A 20,087-nucleotide genomic window follows, 5' to 3' on the forward strand; every position below is an offset into this window, starting at 1 on the left:
CTGAATACAAAACAAAATGTTAAAATTCATCATAATTATTAGAAGTGTCATTGATTTTTAATGGGACAACAATAAGGGGGTATCTAATATTTGTTAAATTTCAAACAAAGTTCTTAACTCACTAGATGAATACATGTATAGGCACATTATAAACATGAATACACATGACCTGGTTCATGAACAATTGTAATCCTCTTTGTTGATTGAACCAACAGACATCAAAAGCAATCAAATATTTCTTGCCTCATAAACATCAGTAGCTTTAGTAAAAATGGATAGAGCAACTGCGATATATGCAACCACATGTAAATGGAAAATATCCAAGCTTGAATATAACTTCTAGAATGAATTACAAGGAAATGTTACAGACATTTTTTTTTAGCCCTGGTAAAGTACAGATGCATGAATGGATGCATAGGTGAGGGAATATGGAGGACATAACAGTTTTAAGCATACGATGAGTTTTTATGAAGAGGATACCAGCTAGGCATCCTAAAAATCCCCAAATATTTAATAAAAACAAATGAATTCAGATAAAGTATGAAGGAGTTCAACTGGTAAATAACTTTTTCTTAACGAATTTGGTAATAAAACAACAGTAGGCTGTAAAATAAAGGGATATCTCTGGTAAGAAAACAGAAAATAATCTGTAATAAAAGCATAAGAGGTTTACCTAATGGAAGAAAACTAGATCTGTTTATTCCATGATTTTACTCACGTGTGTACCATGTGTCCCCCCAGTATTGGTAAGGCTCCCAAGGACTTGATCACATGGCCAAGTACATACACCAAGGATAGGTACATAATTGTCCTGTTGAGAGAGTTAAATTAGTCAATCCAAACAGAATTCAGAGACTTAAGCAATTCAGACTCAGAGTTCATACTATTCTCAGTGCCAGAATAAATAAAGTGAAAAGAGAAAGGGGTGGAGGAGGAAAAAAAATTCCTGAGAAATGCAAATAGAAGTAATAATGGTAAATGAAGTAAATAGACTAGAAAAAGAGAGACAAACTCTTTGCCTTGTGTTAGAGGTAATGGACATTCCCTTTAAGCTCCTTTCTTGTGTATTACCTCTCTTTTCTCCCTTACTCTCCTCACACACAGAGCATTCTTGCTCTGATACAGATATATCGAGGCCAGAATAAATTTGTAGTGAGCGATGATGTTTTAAAGTCGGAGAACCAGAAGAAGAGGATATTTTGAGATGTTTTTCTCAAGGAATATCTTTGGCTCCAGAAATAGACAAGGGTCAAGGAAAAACTCCAATTAAACAGAAAAAAGGAATGGCTCATACAAACTTTCTCTAAACCCAACCATTAAGATATAGAGAGAGGTTGCCGAAACCGGTTTGGCTCAGTGGATAGAGCATCAGCCTGAGGACTGGAGGGTCCCAGGTTCGATTCTGGTCAAGGGCATGTACCTTGGTTGCTGGTACATCCTCAGTAGGGGGTGTGCAAGAGGCAGCTGATCGATGATTCTTTCTCATCGATATTTCTAACTCTCTATCCCTCTCTTTTCCTCTCTGTAAAAAGTCAATAAAATATATATATATTTTAAAATATAGAGAGAGGTAATGGGTTCTGAGGTTCAGCTTAGTCATTTGAACACTTGGTTTAATTGTAATATCTGCCAAAGTTGCTTCATGGGCAATTTAACCAAGAGTGAAAAAAGGAGCCACGGAGTCTGAATAGACTTGCCAGTGATAAAGATCATGCAGCTGGTAGAGACTGCCTGTTGTGTTGTTTACCCTAGAAATCTGAATGGCAATTAGAAAGTAGAAGAGTGCGGAATTTTGATAAGGACATATCTAGAACTATAAACATTGAAATTAGACATACAGCTACATTTATAGTACACTTCTTAGGTATATGACCACTAGCAATCTCTTTCTATATAAGTAGAATGTAAGTTCTAGAAGGAACCTTGGAAATTATATACTAGTAGTTTACATCTGTGATTTTAAGTATTACATGCTAATGTGAAATATAAAGAATGGAATGAAGGTATCAGAGAGAGGCTGAAGATACCAAAAACTTAGGATGTGGATTTCTTATTTTAAATATCTAATCTTCCTAAGTTGGCATTCCAGGGAAGGAATCTTAGAAGATTTATAACGGCAAGTAGGGGATAACAAGTTGGGTGACTAATTAATATCAGAAGAAGGGGCCAGGGTTTCGCAAAACATTTTGTAGGGCCTTCTAGAGAAAAGTTCTCTTTGTTGGAATAAAAGGGAAAAAATAGAAAAAAAATTGGAATGAAAAAAGCACTGAAAAAAGGCCAGCTCTCATGAGCCCAAAAGAGATGATCTATGTTAGATCATCAGACAGAAAAATCAAAAGGAGTCTGAGTTGGAGTAATAGAGTCTGAGTAGGGAGATCAGAGAAAAATCAAATTATTGGACTAAATTAATAAGAGAAGTGTAGGTGGTGTAGATGGAAAATAGGCAACTTTTCAGGTAAAAGACTCAGGGAATTAGTACAGGATATGAAAAACATAAGAGAGGAATCTAATGGCAGGAAATTAATAGAAGGAGAAAAAGGTCGAGAGAGACATGGAAAGACCACATTTGAAATGAGATCACTGGAATCATTGTAATTTAAACCATATAACACAGACCTGTTTTAAATAGACTTGACCTAGCTTCCATTTGCAAATGAGGAAAATGGAATCTAAAGAGATCAAAAGGCAGTCCTAAAGTGATATTCCAATTAGTATTTGCATTAGGTCTAAGAACTTCTACTTTCTAACTCATAGTCCAGTGTCCTTCAGGTTTATTGTGGTCAGGTTAATGTGGAAAAAGAAAAAGAAATAGAAGATCTTCTAAATTTTACCAGAAGTAATTTTAATTAGAGCTTAGGAACTGAGGGGTATGTGTAGTGATGGCAAAGGAAGATACCTAGTGTGAAGAGAGCAATTTCTGACCAGACAAAAAAAAAGATAGCAGAGGGGATGAAATGCTATAGACTCACTAAGGAGAAAGAGAAAGGAGAGAGTAGAGGGGATATCCAAAAGCATATTTGACAATAAACACATTTAAGAGAGTGGTTGTGATTGCCAAGGTCGAGTCTAGACTGATAGGCATAGGGCACAGGGTATAGAAAACCAATACTAGGGATAAAAGTCATCTTCCTGCTTGTCCACAGCTATCCTCATATGTAGAACTATAAACATTGAAATAAGGCATACAGCCACATATATAACAAACTTCTTAGGTATATCACCACACTAGCCTACATTTGAGTATATGAAGGTGAATAAATTTACTAGTAGAGACATTTATTAGGCACTCTTCTAGGTGCTATGGATAAAAATATATATGAGATCTTATTTTCTCTTCAGAAGAAAATATTAGACTTATACACAAATAATTATAATAAGATAGAATTTGATAAATGTCATATGGGGGTAAAAAATAAAAGTTCAGAGAAGATTAGGTTACTTCTGACTATCAATAAGAGTGAGGGGCAGAGAATAATCCATAACATAGGTGGCCTTTGAACTGAGCCTTACAGGATTTGGAGGAAGGAAATTCCATGAAGTAGAAATAGTGCAAACAGACATAGAAAAGATATGCACTGACTATTGTTAGGGGAACATTAGTAGTATTCAGTTTTTCTTTAGTAAACAGTCTTGAAAGGGAGTGTGACAATAAGAGCAGGAAGGTCAGTGAGGATGAGTCAGCAGAAATTTTTGAGCAGAGTAGCAATGTGAACAGAGATTTCTTTCAGGAAGATTATTTTGGCAGTCATGTATAGGCTCAATTGTAAGAAAAGGATATGGTAGGCTGTGATGACATTGTACTTGTCTAGTTCAATAGCCCAAGTTAGAGGTAATGAAGACCAAAACGCGAGTTGTGGCAATTAATGGCAGTGAGATTCACTGTTGAAGAGGGATAAATGTGAGAGATATTATAGAAATAGAATTGGTAGAACTTGATAACTTATTGAATGTGAGTGTATAGGTTTGGGAAGTGAGGATAAGATGGAACATCCAGGAGATGAATGGCACTATGCAGTTATGAAATTATAGAGTTGGAGGAGCTATCTGCATATTGCTAATATTGACACCATAGGATCTGCTAAAAAAGAATTTTGGGAAATAGAAAACAGTAAAAAAAATATACCCTGGGGAATTGCCTACATTCAGAAAAGAGTGATGTAAACAAAAGCCACAAAAGTCAAATAAGGAAGAATCCAAAAAAGTATGATGAAAAAAATCAGAAAATGCAGTGTTAGAGAAGCCCTGGAAGTTTCAAGAATATAGGAACAATAAACAGACTAAAATGTCAAAATAAATTCAAAGTGAATAAGAATCTAGAAAAGACTGCTGAAATTTGTCAACAAAGAGATCACTATCACCTTAGCTGGTTTGCTGAGCATTGGCTCAAGGACCAAAAGGTCTTGGGTTCAATTCCCAGTCAAGGGTATGTATCTTGCAAGAGCCAACCAATCAGTATGCCCCTCTCACATCAATGTTTCTCTCTCTCTCTCTCTCTCTCTCTCTCTCTCTCTCTCTCTCTCTCTCTCTCTTTCTCTCTCTCTCTCTCTCTCTCTCTCTCTCTTTCTCTCTCTCTCTCTCTCTCTCTCTCTCTCTCTCTCTCTCCCTTCCACTCTCTTCTAAAAATCAAAGAGATCACTATCCTTAGAGAGGAATTTCAATAGGATAAAGAGATGATTTATGCTACATTTTATTGTACTTACCACAATCCGCTGCTCTTCATTAACAGCAGTTGAATATGAACAGTGTGAAGCAGGTATTTGTGTCTTACTCATCTCTTTACTCCCCATGTTTATTTTAATAAATGGAAGTTTGATAAACATTTATTGAATTAAATTCTATCAGATCAAATTGAATTGGATTCTATTGCATTACATCATATTACTCTGCCCTCAGGAGTGATAATGAAGAATGAGGAAGGAAGGCAACAAATATAAATGATTCTTTTAAAAAAAATTTGGAGATAATGGTAATAAGACAAAGAAGACAGTTTGAAAGGAGGGTCAACAATAGTCTTGTTTGTTTAAAGCTCTCAGAGATTTGAACAGGCTTCTAGGTACAGGAAAAGACCATCTCTGTGGGAGAATTTGAAGGCGAGAGAGAGGAACACTGAGTACAAAAACTCTAGGGAAAGTAAGTTAGGTAATGGTGACAAATATGTGAAAATTCATCAAGCTTTACACTAAGACTTCTGGATTTTGTACTTTATTTTAATTATACCTCAATAAAAGTAACTTTAAAAAATAAAGAATACTTCAAAAAGGTTTGAGATTGAAGCCATAAGTAGAGGTTGTTGTATTTTCTCTGAAATAGACAGGAAACTATTCACCATATCCCAGAAGTATACTTCAACTTTAAAGGAAATCATTGGAAGTACTGGTTATATATGTGAGTCTTTTATTCTATAACTGAATAGAGACCATAGCTTATGCTTTTTATTCTGCACATAGTGCCAACTCCCTATTTGGATGGGCTTGGTAGCTAATACTATAGAAGGAGCAAACATAGTAGATCTCAGCTACCTATATACCATCCCCATGTCAAGTAAAAAACAAACTGTTTAGTACTTTACACATAGGTTGTAGCTATTATAAAGCACTGATTAAATACTTTAGAACAATGACTATATAAAGGCCAAAGTGATATATAAATCAGTGTTTCCTAAGAGATTTCCTTGAAACACTAGGTCCACAAGATACTCTGAAAAAAATATCCTTTGGTCAAACAAGTTTGGGAAACACTATGTGCCATAACCTTCTCTTTGAGGTTTTCAGTGCATAATAGCCTGTTAAAGGCTATAAGAAGTCATGCAGTAAAGAAACATTTTAAGCTGAGTTCAACCTAGCATTTTTCAAACTTATTTCGCCATGATATCTTTATCTTCCTATATAACACTCATTATTATCCTATACAGCAGATTTTCAACAGAATGTACTTTGAAAATGCTAATTCAGATAAATGTATAGATGACAAGTCCACAGAAAATAACTGGGTGATGGATATCTAAGCTCCATCTCCAGTCTATGAGGTGAATGTTACAGAGGACAATGATAGCATTATCCTATATCCTATAAATGTCTCTTGGTGCTATTTTCAGGAACTTAAAAGATGCTGAACTGAACAGACCATTAGTCTAACTCCCTGGTCGGCAAACTGCGGCTTGTCAGCCACATGCAGTTCATTTGCCCCATGAGTGTGACTCTTCCACAAAATATCACATGTGGACGTGCACGTACAGTGCGATTGAAACTTCGTGGCCCATGCATAGAAGTCGGTTTTTGGCTCTCAAAAGAAATTTCAATCATTGTACTGTTGATATTTGGCTCTGTTGACTAATGAGTTTGCCAACTACTGGTCTAATTCATAAAAATGTTTAAACTCTTAAGAAGAAAACTACAGAAATAGGTTAGAGAAGAGAATAAGAGTTGGTATAAGAACTGAAAAAAGGGACTCATAGATACCAAAGAAATTGGGATGATTCAACATGGAGAAGAGATGGCGAGTATATCAAATAACTACACTGACATCTCTAAAATTATAAATATTCTGGTGGTTAGCAATCTTTATTTCCCCTGAGATCAGAACAAGAATTAGTCTTAGTCTACAGGATAGAAGATTAAAATTAGATTTAAGAAAAACAAGAACTCCTAATTGAAAAGGATGTGAAAATATTGGAAAAACTGATAATGAAAAGAAATATCCTTCCTATGTGTCTGTCTTAGAGAGATTCTATTCGTCGTGGATGATATGGGTTGGGAAAAAAGGCTCTAAGTGGTAGCTTCTGCACAATTAATCTGTGAACTTCTGACGGTGTGATCTTCCATCTTCCTTACTTGAATTTTCCCAACCATGAGTCAGCAATGGCGGCTCCCAGAATGGGAGTGAAATAACAGAGGCTGCTGAAGGCATGGTATACAGATGTGGAAGTGTCTTCATTCCAATGCAGGAAATACAGGAAATACAGGGTCAGCACAGCTGAGGTGAACAAAAAAAAAAATGAAGGAAATTAAGATAGGTGCATTAAAGTGACTCATGGAAAAGAAGTACATTTGATCTGTGGTCTTTGAAGGTTATTTTCAGCTTCAACACTCCTAGCAGTGTAATGACTGAGGAGTGATTACCAGGCAGTAGAAGCAGTGCCCATCAGAGTTGTGAATGGGATAGTGCTTAGGGTACAAATGCAATACTCCTCCCTTCAGTCTATGTTCACACATAGCATTATTTAGGCCAATCATAAAGGTAATATGATGCTTCTAATATTCCTCCCATCTCCTTTTCAGCAATGGTACATTCATAAAACCGAGGACCAGATACGAAGACTGGAACTCAGATGGTGAGTGTTTTCCCACTTATAATACATTCTCACAAATTGTTATTAGGCCGAAGCCAGTTTGGCTCAGTGGTAGAGCGTCGGTCTGTGGACTGAGGGGTCCCAGGTCCGATTCCGGACAGGGGCATGTACATTGGTTGCGGGCACATCCCCGGTAGGGGGTGTGCAAGAGGCAGCTGGTCGATGTTTCTCTCTCATCGACATTTCTAGCTCTCTATCTCTCTCCCTTCCTCTCTGTAAAAAAATCAATAAAATATATATTTTTTAAAATTGTTATTAGGCCTTTCTATGCCTGGCCTGTATCTGTTACTAGGTGGAATCCTATAAGGCATTTATTGGAAGTCCTGGCCAAAGGAAAGGACCAATTTGGATGAAGACAGAAAGAGTGCATAAGGGAAATAAATGCATACAAGAAAACCAGATATCACAAACATGGAGTGAGGGTGCGTGGAGAGGAGTAAGACTTTGGGACACAAAATTACCTTTCATTCCATAATAGGAAAAGCGCTCACAGAATTCATTTACCACAATGAAGACAATGCTCAGTGGATAGTTGGAGCCACAGATTTTCTATGAAACACAAAAACAACAGTTCAAGCGTGAGCTTCTCACCCACCCCCATTTAAATCTCTAGACTGTTCCACAGAAGAAAAATGCATTTCTTTTAAGTCACCATGTAAGGTAATGTGAAGCAATGATGCCTATTCTTTAAGAAACAGCTATTATCTAATAAAGTGCTTGCATTGATTGTTGATTTAGGAGTGATAGAAGCTATTATGAACATTACTTGTTCTTCATTCATTTAATATAGAACTACACAGACATTCCTTGATCCCAGACCCAGGATCTGGTTATCTTCCCATCACTACTAACTGAAATGCCTGGGATTATGGGCAGAACACTTATATCTAGGAACATAATGAAGAGTTGGCTATGGATAGATAAAAACAACCTTCCTAAATTAATATACTAGAGGCCCAGTGCACAAATTCGTGCACCAGTGGGATCCCTTGGCCTGGCCTGCGGGATCAGGCTGAAACCAGCTCTCCAACATCCCCCAAGGGATCCCGGATTGTGAGAAGGTGCAGGCCGAGGGACCCACTGGTGCATGATCGGGCTAGGAAGGGATGTGGGAGGTTGGCCAGCCAGGGAGGGATCACAGAAGGGTTCCAGGGCATGCCTGACCTATCTTGCTCCATCCTGATCAGCCATACCCCAGCAGCAAGCTAACCTCCTGGTTGGAGCATCTGCCCCCTGGTGGTCAGTGCACATCATAGTGAGCAGTTGAGTGGCCTTAGCATATCATTAGCATATTATGCTTTGATTGGTTGAATGACTGACTAGACAACCAGACATTTAGCATATTGGGCTTTTATTATATAGAACTATAGGCCTCGTACATGAAATTTGTGCCCCAGGGAGTGGGTGGAAAGTAGGGGTTGTCCTTCAGCCAGGCCTGTACCCTCTTCAACCTGGGACCCCTCTCACAATCTGGGACCTCTGGCTCCTAACTGCTCACTTGCCTGTCTGATTACCTCTAACCACCTCTGTCTGCTGGCCTGATCGCCCCCCCAACCGCTCCCCTGCTGGCTTGAGTACCCCCAATTGCCCTCCCCTGCCAGCCTGATTGCCCCTAACCACTTCTGCCTCATCTCCCACTGTGGCTTTGTCAGGAAGGAAGCTAGACATCTGGGAGATGTCCAGTCCACTTGATCTAATTAGCATACTACCCTTTTATTAGTATAGATGTTAATGTATGATTATAACTTGCTTGAAAGACACAGTGAATTGACTTATTACCTTCTCAGCTCACAGCTTGAGAATTCTGCAAGCTGAAGTTTTGTTAATACACTTTCACTAGCTATGTAACATTGTCACTGGCTAAGGGAATGTGTTGACCCTGGCCATGTCACTACACCTGTCTTTATGCTTCAGGTCTGTTATTTCAATGAAATTAGAATATTACCACCTCTTGGTCCATATTAAGAACTTAGTAAATATTGTCCATGATTACTGTATCCCCTTCATGATAGGATTTTGATATGAGAATTGAATGAGATAATGAATTTGAAAGTGTTTTAATAAGTATATAATACAAAATACCGCTATTACTTCTTTGTTTTTCTACCCTGCCTCCCACTGTAAACTTGAACACATCGTAAGATACTGAATCTATTCTCAAACTTCTCTTGGTGTCCAGCTTAAGACTCTGGACACGGGGAACTAAGGGCTGCGTTTTTATATTGGTAAAGAAAGAACAATCACGCACAGTTCTCTAGGCCAGGAGTGCTTGCCAAGTTTCCCTGGACTTTCCCATTGCTTTTTCTTTTCTTCACTCCAGAGAAATTCAGAATATACATACAATGAAACACAGCAAAGGCCTGGGTCTCGAATGAAAAATGTTGACTATCTCTTCCTGCTACTTTTCCTCCCCAGTAAAAGAAACCTGTTTAGGTTCTCATGTTAATTCTAACCCCAAGAAAGAGTAGTTTTTAATCCCTATTACATCTCAGCCTGAAGCTCCGGGAAGCCAAGGAAGAGAACCAAAAGAGCAAGCTTGTTCCTGTCAAAGGCAGAAATGAATCTGGGGACTCACCGGAGGTGGCTTCTTTGGAAGGCTGGGAGGTGGAGGTGGTACCTCTTCGGTGGAGACAGGTAAAAAAAAAGTTTCCTTGGACTCATTTTTCTGGAAGGGATTCATAGCTGGCTCCTTACTCTCTCTCTCTCTTCAAGCATTTGGCTTCGGTAAGCACTTGGGACAGCTGCCAGCCTACTGTGAAAAGTGGGACTGATTGGGAGGGGAAAGAGGGTGGCTTAAGCAACTAGGTTTAACCCTGTAGGTGTTGGCTCCAGCAACTGTCTGACCCAGAGCAAAGCATAAATCTATAGAAAAAGGAAGTGTTGGTTGTGTCTTAGAGACTGGTTCAAAAAAATAATTATGGTGTACAATCTCTCATTTCCATTATGTTTTAGAGGATGAACTCCCAAATACTCCATAATATATTTAGTCTTTATCAGAGGAGGAATAAGAACAGGGCTGGTGATACTAGATGAATTTTATACATATTGTATTATTTTTACTAATTCAAATAAGTAAAAAAAAGGAACAAAGGAGTAAGGTGTCCTTCTAGTTTTCAGTTAAAAGAAAAAGGAAAAGAATGGTCAGAGAGCAACCAGAAAATGAGGAAACCAACACAGAGATTGGGAAACAGGAGAATGAATGATTTTGTCTGAGACTATGAGAGAGAACCTATGGCTCTATCCCTTGCAAAATTCTTACATTACCTATTAGAGTAATTTATTGACAAAACCAGGAAAAGTCTGGACTTTCTTCCATAAACAACTTCAGACTTTGACCGTGTCGTCCCAACTTTTTTACACACATTCCCACTCTGTCCCACAAACCTTTACCTAAATAGTCAAGCTCCATTTCTGAATGTAGCATTAATAATTAAGCTGTAGTTATTCTTTCAGGAAATATTTCTCTTTCTGGGTTGTTAATGACCCTACATGCAACACAAATGAAATTACTAGTCAAGTTAACCACTAGAGGCATAGATGCCTTGAAAGGCTAATTATGTCAATGGCAACCCTGCTCTAACCTTGTACCTCTAAAACAGCATTTGACCTAGCAGAGCAGATGAAATAGTATCTGTATGCAACACACCGTTTCATTTGTGCTTATAGGTACCCCAAATACCAAACTTTATTGCATTGGTTCTCTAATGCTCCTTTGTGTATATAAAATTTTTCTTTTGATTATGGCAATATAATGCTAGTATTCATAGAATCAAATAATATCAGAGATGGAAGAAATCTTAATCTTGTCCTATGTCAAGTAAACTTCCCTGATGATCATCATTTATGTTAACTTATATATGTACTAGAGGCCCAGTGCATGAATTTGTGCATGGGTGGGGTCCAGCAACCTGGCACCAATCAGGGCAGATTGGGGCCAAGCCTGTCAGGAGGAGGAGACAGCAGGAGGTTGTCCAGGGCCTATCAGGACTGAGCCGTAAGCAAATGGCCAGTGGGCTCCACCCCTAATTGGGGCTGTTTTCTCATTTTCTTGTTGCTCTCTGACCATTTTTTTCTTTTTCTTTTAACTGAAAACTAGAAGGGCACCTACTCCTTTGTTCCTTTTTTACTTCTTTGAATTAGTAAAAATAATATAGGCCGTGGGGAAGAACTGTGGTGGTTCAGCTGGTCCAACCCCCAATTGTTGTGTGTGGGAGCGATTGGGGGCAGAGCTGGCTGGGGAGTGGGGCCACAGGCCAATTGGGGTGGTAGGAGCCCATCAGGGGCAGGGCCGGCCAGGGAGAGGGTCCATAGGTGGTTGGCCGGCTGGCCCTACCCCTGATCAGGGTAGGAGCAGTGCCAGCCTGGGGGAGGGGCTGTGTGCCAATCAGGGTAGTTCGGGCCCATCGAGAGTGGAGTCAGCCCAGGGGGAGGGGTTGTAGGCGATCAGGGTGGGCAGGTGATCAGCGGTGGGGATGGCCGGGGGAGGGGCCACGAGAGGTTGGCTGGTGGACCCCACCACGGATCAGCCAGTTCACTGGCTGCAGTGGGCATCATAGTGACTGGTCATTCTGGCCATTACAGCTTTCTGGTTGCTGGCTTTTTATATATATAGAATAGAGACCCGGTGCACAAATTCGTGCATGGGTGGAGTACAGCTGGCTGCCCCCAATTGGGGGTGGGGGGCCAACTGGGGACAGGGCCAGCAAAGGAAAGGGGCCAAAGGTAGTTGACCAGCTGGCCCCACCTCCTGGTCAAACTCCTGGTTGAACTCCTGGTTGAGGGAACAATTTGCATATTAGCCTTTTATTATATAGGACTAGAGGCCCAGTGCACAAAATTCATGCATGGGTAGGGTCCCTAGGCCTGGCCAGTGATCAGGGCCGATAGGGGCCTTCTGGCTGCCAACCAGGGCCTTCCTTCATTCCATTCCGCCCCATAGTGGTCAGCTCACATCATAGTGAGGAATTGAACTCCTGGTCTTCCAGTCAAACTCTTGAGGAGACACTTTGCATATTAGCCTTTTATATCTATAGATTCCTATATACACACACACACAAACAAAAATATACAGGTCTTTCCCTTGAAAATTTATCTAAGAATCTGTTTTTTAAGTTAAATTTATTGAGTTGCCATCCTATTTAATAAAAGGGTAATATGCAAATAGACCTAACAGCAGAACAACCAATCAATCAAAGTATAATATGCTAATGATATGCTAAGGCTGCTCAACCTCTTTCTATGACATGCACTGACCATTAGAGGGCAGTCAACTGGTTGACCAGTCGCTGTCATGCACTGACCACCAGGAGGCAGATGCTCCAACCAGTAGGTTAGCTTGCTGCTGGGGTCCAACCAATTGAGACTGAGGGAGATAGGCCAGACATGCCCTAAATCACTTCCAAGTGCCCTCCCCAGCCTGATCATGCACCAGCAGGGTCTCTCAGCCTAGCCTGCACCCTCTCGCAATCTGGGATCCCTCAGGGGATGTTGAAGAGCTGATTTCAGCCTGATCCCACGGCCCCTCCCCTTGGGATGGCGCCAGATGCAGGGCTCATAGCTGGCGAGTGCTGCTATGGCAGCACAAGCCTTTTCTAATCAGGACTGATTGGGCGTGAGCCCTCAGCAGGCACAGTGGGGCTCGGATGGGCGGGAGCTGCAGGCAGTTTTGGACTGCGGGTTTTGGCCCAATCTCTGCAGGCCACCCAGAGGGACCCCACTATGCAAGAATTAATGCACTGGCCTCTAGCTGGTTAATAGCATTATATAAATTTCAGATGTACAATTTTGCAATATAATATCTGTATAACCTATTGTGCTTTCACAATCAGAAGTTTAGTCTCCTATCACTTTATATTTGACCTCCCCAACTCCTCTTCCCCTCTGGCAACCACAATTCTGTTGTCTGTACCTATGAATTTTTTGTTTTGTTAATTCATTTATTGCTTTTTCTGTTATATCCCACATATCAGTGAAATCATAGTTCTTTTCTGCTTTCTTTAATTTAACATAAGAACCTCAAGATCCATCCATGTCGTCACAAATGGCAATATTTCATCTTTTACATGACAGAGTAGTATTCCATTGTCTATATGTAATCTTCTGTATCTGATCATCCATCTAAGGATACTTAGGCTGTCTCCACATTTTTGGCTATTGTAAATAATGCTGCAGTAAACATTGGGGATATAGATTTTTATGAGTGTTTTCAATTTTTTTTTTCAGATACCCAGAAATGGGATTTGTGGGTCATATAATAGCTCTATTCTTAATTTTTTGAGAGACATCCATACTGTTTTCCATAGTGGCTTCACCGATTTACATTCTCACCAGCAGTGTACTAGGGTTTCATTTTTTTTCAATACTTGTTATTTTTTTTAATTATTGATAATGGTCATTCTAACAAGTGTGAGTTCATATCTGTGTGGTTTTGATTTTCATTTCCCTAATATAATTGGTGACATTGAAAATTTTTATTTATTTATTTATTTTTGTATATATGCTGGCCATCTGTATGTCTTCTTGAGAAAGGTGTCTATTCAGGTACTCTGCCCATTTTTGTAATTTTTTTTTTGTTGTGGTTTTTGAGTTGTATGAGTTCTTTATATATTTTGGATATTAGTGCCTCATTGGAAGTATCATTAGCAAATATCTTCTTCCATTAGGTTGGCTGCCTTTTTGTTTGGTTGATGGTTTCTTTTTCTGTGCAGAAGCTCTTTACTTTGATGAAGTCCCATTCACTTATTTTTTGCTTTTACTTCCCTTGCCTTTAGGGTCAATATCACAAAAAAACCTTTAAGACCAAAGTCTATAGGGTTATTGCCTATGTTTTCTTCTATGCATTTTGTTTCAAGTGTCATATTCAATTCTTTAATTCACTTTGAGTTAGTTTTTGTGTATGGTGTCAGATGGCAGTTTAGTTTCATTCTTTTGCAAGTAGCTTCCCAGTTTTCCCATTTATTGAAGAGACTTTCATTTCTCCCTTGTATATTCTTTGTTGAAAATTAGCTGTCAAATATGTGTGAATTTGTTTCTGAGGTCACAGTTCTATTCCACTACCCTGTATACCTGTTTTTCTGCCAATACCATACTGTTTTGATTACTATAGATTTGGAAAATAGTTTGAAGTCAGGGAGTGTGATACCTTCGGCTTTGAGAACCCATGTTTTTAATAAGCTCCTTTAATGATTTTTATGGCAGAAATTTAGAGAACCTGATTTGAAATCCCTCTCCTAGTCTAACTTGAAGAATGTTACAGAAGAGCTCAGAAGGGACAGAGCAATGATCAGAACTCCAGCCTTCCAAGGCCTATTCTAGAGCCCTATCAGATCAATATGCCTCTTATATCCTATCATTTTTGCTATATCCTATCATTTTTGCTAATTTGAAAACAGATTTAAGGACAAAAGGAAATAGATCTGAGCACAAACTCTTCAGAGACAAGAAAAAAGATAATAAAAACGGAAAATTCTAAAATATATGTGATAAGAGTAAAAACATTTATGTCCTCATTGCTTGACATCAGAGATATATTTTATAGTCATCTATAGAAAGGAGACTGATGCTCTAAAATGATAGATACTAATATATTCAGAGAGAAAAGGCAAATATGGAGATAAAAGAAAACGTGTTTAGTAGGCATATAAATATAAAATCAGCACACAAAAATAAACTGTATTTAAGTTCAGCAAAAGCAAATAGAAAAGGGGATTTAAAAAAATACTATCAGCATAAAAAAGATATCTGGAGGAAATCTAAGGAAAGATGTTTAAGACCTCAAAAATCACATGATCTTACTTATATGCAGAATCTAATGAACAAAATAGCAAAACAGGTCCAGCGATATGGAAGCATGGAAGAGACCAACAGATCTCAAAGGGAAGAGGAGAGGGGCCAGAAAGAGATTAACCAAAGAAGTTATATGCATATTAGAGGCCTGGTGCATGAATTCATGCAAACAAAGGGTAGGGTCCTTTGGGGTGGCCTGCAGGAATCAGGCCTCAACTCTCACCCCCAGCCTTGCAGCCCACAGCCACGCCTGATACCTCCCCTTGGCCTGGTGCCACCCATCCTGCTCCACCATCCTCCTGTGATCTGGCTCATTGAGGCCTATAGGGGCCAGCAGTGCCTCCACTGTCACCCACTACCAAGCGCAGCATTGCTGACACCTGCCATGTTCCATGCCATCCCCTGGTGGTCAGTACACATCATTGCAAGTGGGTAAACTCCCAAAGGATCACCGAGGAGGCAATTTGCCTTAGGCTTTTATTATATAGGACTAGAAGCCTCAGGGCGGGGGAGAGTTTGGGAGGGTCCCTTAGCCCGTCCTGTGCCCTTTCTCAGTCCTGGAGCCCAGTGATCAATCGCCCTGCAGAGGGAGGCCACACCCACTCACCACAGTGACACCAACAGCCAGGTAGCCTGGGCCTCCCTCTTTGGGGTGATTGATATCAGGGCTCTGCAATTGGTTGCCCTAAAGAGGGAGGCCCTACCCACCTGGCCGGGGCTCCACCCACCTGCTACAGCCCTCCTGGGCCTCCCTCTTTGGGGCAATTGCAGAGCCCCACTCCCGATTGATTGCCCCGCTTGCCAGTGGCCTGGGCCTCCCTCTATGAGGCAATCATGAAGCGATGGCAGGGCCCCCAAACCAATCGCATCACACTTGCTTTGGCAGGCCTGGTGCCAGTGGGTGTCACAGCGTGGTCATCTGGAGGTCATTCGGCCTTTAATCGATTTGCATATTACACTTTTATTATTATAGATATTCGTGGTCCATTGATACAGACAATAGTGTGGTGAAGGCCTGGGGTAGGGTGGGAACCAGGTGGAGGGGTATAGAAGGGAGGAAGCGGGGGACATCTGTAATACTCTCAACAATGAAAATAAATTTAAAAAAGAACTTGCTACTGGTCAGTGGCTTTCAACTCTAAACTAGTATTTATTTTTTCATCCAAATAAAAAATGTTGGAGATGTAAACATTAATTATATCAACACTTAACTGTTTGTTTTTCTCTCAAAAGCAAAATAAGAAAATGATGAAAAATATTGAGATAAGTTATTTCATTAAAATAATTATTTAGTTTCACCTTACCTAAATTATAATTTAATTTTGTCAAGGGTTAATACATTTCAAAAAAAATTTAAGGAATATGAGATAGAAAAGGCTCAGAGATATAATTAAAATCACAGAATTTATTATAAATCCACAGTTTTGACATTTCACAATTGGAGACAGCAATCTGGTAAAAAAAAAATAGCACTGAACTTGAACACTACAACACCTGATCTGCCACTTGTTAACTAATAATATATGGGCAAGTTACTAACCTCTGAGTCCATTTTTCTTATCTTTAAAACTTCAAAAAAGTGCCCAGCTGGGTGAGGCTCAGCAGTTGAGCATTGATCTAGGAACCAAGAAGTCACCGGTTCGATTCCCCATCGGCATATGCCCACGTTGTGGCTCTATCCCCAGTGTGGGTGTGCAGGAGGCAGCCAATCAATGATTCTCTCTCATCATTGATGTTTCTATCTCTCTCTCCTTCTCCCTTTCTCTCTGAAATCAATATATATATATATATATATATATATATATACATATATATATACACACACACACACACACACACACACACACACACATATATATATATATATGTACGTATTTTTAAAAAAGAGCAACTGAACTTAAAGAAAATTCTTTAAAAAAACTTCAAAAAAGTTTTAAGATTAAATGAAAACACATGGAAATGCTGGTTCTCATAAAACGTTAAAAAATGTAACATCAACTGAAAATTCTGAATCAAATTTAATTTCTTTTATCATTTAAGTTAAAGTATATTTTCCTAGTCTTAGGAATTTCTTTTTCTTAGTATAAAATACATTATCCCATGTCTTGTAAATTTTATATTTATAGCTGAATGTTTCTTCAGTCATCAGTATCACTTCCTGAATCACTCAGCTGCAAATCATTTCCTAAAATAAAAAAATAGCAAAACTGTAATAATGAAATATTTATACTTAAATATTTAATATAATTATTTTTTATAACAAATATACAAAAAGTAATCCAAATGGTCCTATTTAGGCAATGTTTTGTCAATAATAATCAGATTGTTGATCCTACAATTTAGTCATATCATTAGCAATTTAAATAATTAATACTATCTCTAATGAAAAAATACACCATCAAACTTCAGCATAGTTTTAGTATCTACTGGCTTCTATATTAGTCTTCTTTCATATACCAAGATCACTTTTTATATCACTGATTTAATTACACCAGGAAATACAGTTTAGAAGATCAGACTATCATTTGAAAGAGTGAAAAAATTATATAATATTTTACTCAAAATGTCAAAATATTTACATAGTGTTTGTTAAGGGTAACTCATCGATTCCTTTTGTAATTCACCCATGTGATTACAGTCATAAAACTTTAATTCCAGTGGAGAAAACAGTAAAAAAAAAAAATAAACAAATATCTACACTAATAAAAGAGAAAGATGCAAATTGACTGTACCTTTGCAATGCCCAACAGCCAATTAGGAGTGTGTATGCAAATTAACCCAACAAAGATGATGGGTTAATTTGCATACACAGGCACCCAATGGCCAGGGGCATTTCTCATCGCCCCAGCAGCTCTGGGCCTCTGTGCAGCGTGGGAAGGGGGAAAGGCGGTTCCGGACTGGAGCAAAGGCGGTGCCGGCAGCCAGGGGAAGGCAGGCCCATTCTTGCACGAGTCTTCGTACATTGGGCCTCTAGTATAATATAATGCCAAGTAGGTATAAATACTATGAAAATATAAAGATGGGTATGGACCCTGGCCAGCATGGCTCAGTGGTTGAGTATGGACCTATGAACCAGGAGGTCACGGTTCGATTCCTGATCAGGGCATATGCCTGGGTTTCCGGCTCTATTCCCAGTGTGGGGAATGCAGGAAGCAGTCAATCAAGGATTCTCTCTCATCATTGGTATTTCTATCTCTCTCTTCCTCTCCGAAATATATATATAATAAATAAAGCTGAGTATGGAGAGAGGGATGAGAGGTGCTACTTTATGTAGGGTAGTTGGGGAAGCCACCTTGAGGAGTGACATTTGACTGAAGATCAAAATTTAAAAATAAAGTCAGGAAAATATGGAGATGGGTAACTGCCCTGGCTCAGGGAACAGCACATACAAATGCCCCAAGGCAGAAGCATTCGTTTTGTGTTCTCTGACTATGAAAAGGCCACTGTGGCTGGAGTGAAATGAACAAGGAGAATGATAAGAAAAGAGGCCAAAAAAGATATCACTTGTTTTTTAGGTCATGGTAAAAACTTTGAATTTTGTTTGAAATTGGAATAAAGATCTGAGAGTCACTGATTGCAGGGGTTTATCTGAAATTATGGGATTAGACAAAATCATTTGGGTAGTAAGTTAATTCTCACATTTTTAACTCCTCCATAATCAACAAAAGCTAGCATATTTTCAAGTAAATATACAGTTTAAGAGTAGCTTTTATGAGGAGATTAAAAATGGTGGCAGAGTAGGAGGATGCTGCACGGACATGCTCCCAGAAACAAGCGGGAATTACAACTGAAATACGGAAAGGCTTCCTGAACAATCAATGGAAAACTCACAGGAGAGAAACCTGATACCAAAGGATTGAAGGTGGAGACGGCATAGAGACTGTGAGGAGAGGCGGAAGCTCAAAAGGGCTGACTGTGCAGATAGCAACTTAAGTCCCGGAGAGATATCTCAGCTGTGTGTGTGTGTTGGGGGTAGAGGAGGGTGCACACCACTGAGAACTCTGGGATCTAATCCCAAAGCTGGGCTCCCCACCAGAGAGCACCAAACTTAGGAGGGTACCCACATAACATCTAGCTGTGAAAAGCAGTGGGGAGCTGTCTGCCAGGAAGTTCAGGAACCCTCTTAAAGGGCCAATGCACAAATTCCCTGTGGAGCTACCCACCTTGTCCTCTGGCAGGAGGAGAGTGAAGTGGAATGGAGCTGTGAGAGCAGTACCCAGGACTGGCAGCAGTGGGGGTGGGGCCTAAGCCACAGTCTGGCCTACCTCTGCGGAAGGCAACGGGGCCAGTCAGGGGAAGGTGATGACCCCATCACCACGCGGCTCCTGCTGCTGGCCACAGTGGCTGCCTGCCCTTGGCCCTCACAGCCATTGTGGCTTTGTCTGGAAGGATGTTCAGCTATCCAATCTAATTAGCATATTATGCTTTTACTAGAGGTCCAGTGCATGAAATTCATGCATGGGAGGGGTCCCTCAGCCCAGCCTGCATTTCTCCAATCCAAGACCCCTCAGGGGATGTCCGACTGCCAGCAATGGGATAGCCCTCTCACAATCCGGGACCGCTGGCTCCTAACGATCACCTGCCTGCCTGCTTGATCACCCCTAATCACTGCCTGCTTGCCTGTCTGCTCCTAACCCCTCTGCCTGCCTGATCACCTCTAATCGCTCTCCCCTGCCAGCCTGATCACTCCTAACCACTCTGCCTGCCTGCCTGATTATCTCTAACCGCATCTGCCTCGGCCCCTGCCACTGTGGCTTTGTCCAGAAGGACATCTGGAAGGACATCTGGAAGACGTCCAGTCTATCCAGTCTAATTAGCATATCACCCTTTTATTAGTATAGAATATTATAGATGTTTAGTAGGGTGTTGATTTTTTTAACAGTTCATTTTTATGAAGTTAAAGAAATTCCTTTATATTCAACCTTTGGTGAAAGTTTTTAAATTTATAAATACT

At 39.8% G+C, this 20,087-nt stretch overlaps 2 protein-coding genes across 3 annotated transcripts in view; both read right to left on the reverse strand.

Moving 5' to 3' along the window:
- The window catches only part of SLC15A2 (solute carrier family 15 member 2), a 36,770-nt gene extending 26,691 nt beyond the window's left edge, over positions 1 to 10,079 (reverse strand). The window contains exons 1-4 of one of the 2 annotated variants that reach the window (XM_084871624.1): positions 9,924 to 10,079; positions 7,810 to 7,897; positions 6,831 to 6,972; positions 719 to 811 (exon numbers count right to left, since the gene is read on the reverse strand). In XM_084871624.1, coding sequence (XP_084727750.1) covers positions 719 to 811; positions 6,831 to 6,972; positions 7,810 to 7,897; positions 9,924 to 10,028 — 428 coding nt within the window. In that variant the 5' untranslated portion in view covers positions 10,029 to 10,079. The remainder of the gene's footprint in view (positions 1 to 718; positions 812 to 6,830; positions 6,973 to 7,809; positions 7,898 to 9,923) is intronic. The other variant, XM_084871623.1, reaches the window with a different exon arrangement.
- A 6,442-nt stretch (positions 10,080 to 16,521) lies between these two features.
- Positions 16,522 to 20,087, reverse strand: part of EAF2 (ELL associated factor 2) — a 33,818-nt gene continuing 30,252 nt past the window's right edge. Inside the window, exon 6 of the mRNA XM_084873322.1 lies at positions 16,522 to 17,318. Coding sequence (XP_084729448.1) covers positions 17,272 to 17,318 — 47 coding nt within the window. The 3' untranslated portion in view covers positions 16,522 to 17,271. The remainder of the gene's footprint in view (positions 17,319 to 20,087) is intronic.

The sequence above is a fragment of the Pipistrellus hanaki genome (assembly GCF_964339955.1).
Source record: "Pipistrellus hanaki genome assembly, chromosome: 2".
Lineage (NCBI taxonomy): Eukaryota > Metazoa > Chordata > Mammalia > Chiroptera > Vespertilionidae > Pipistrellus > Pipistrellus hanaki.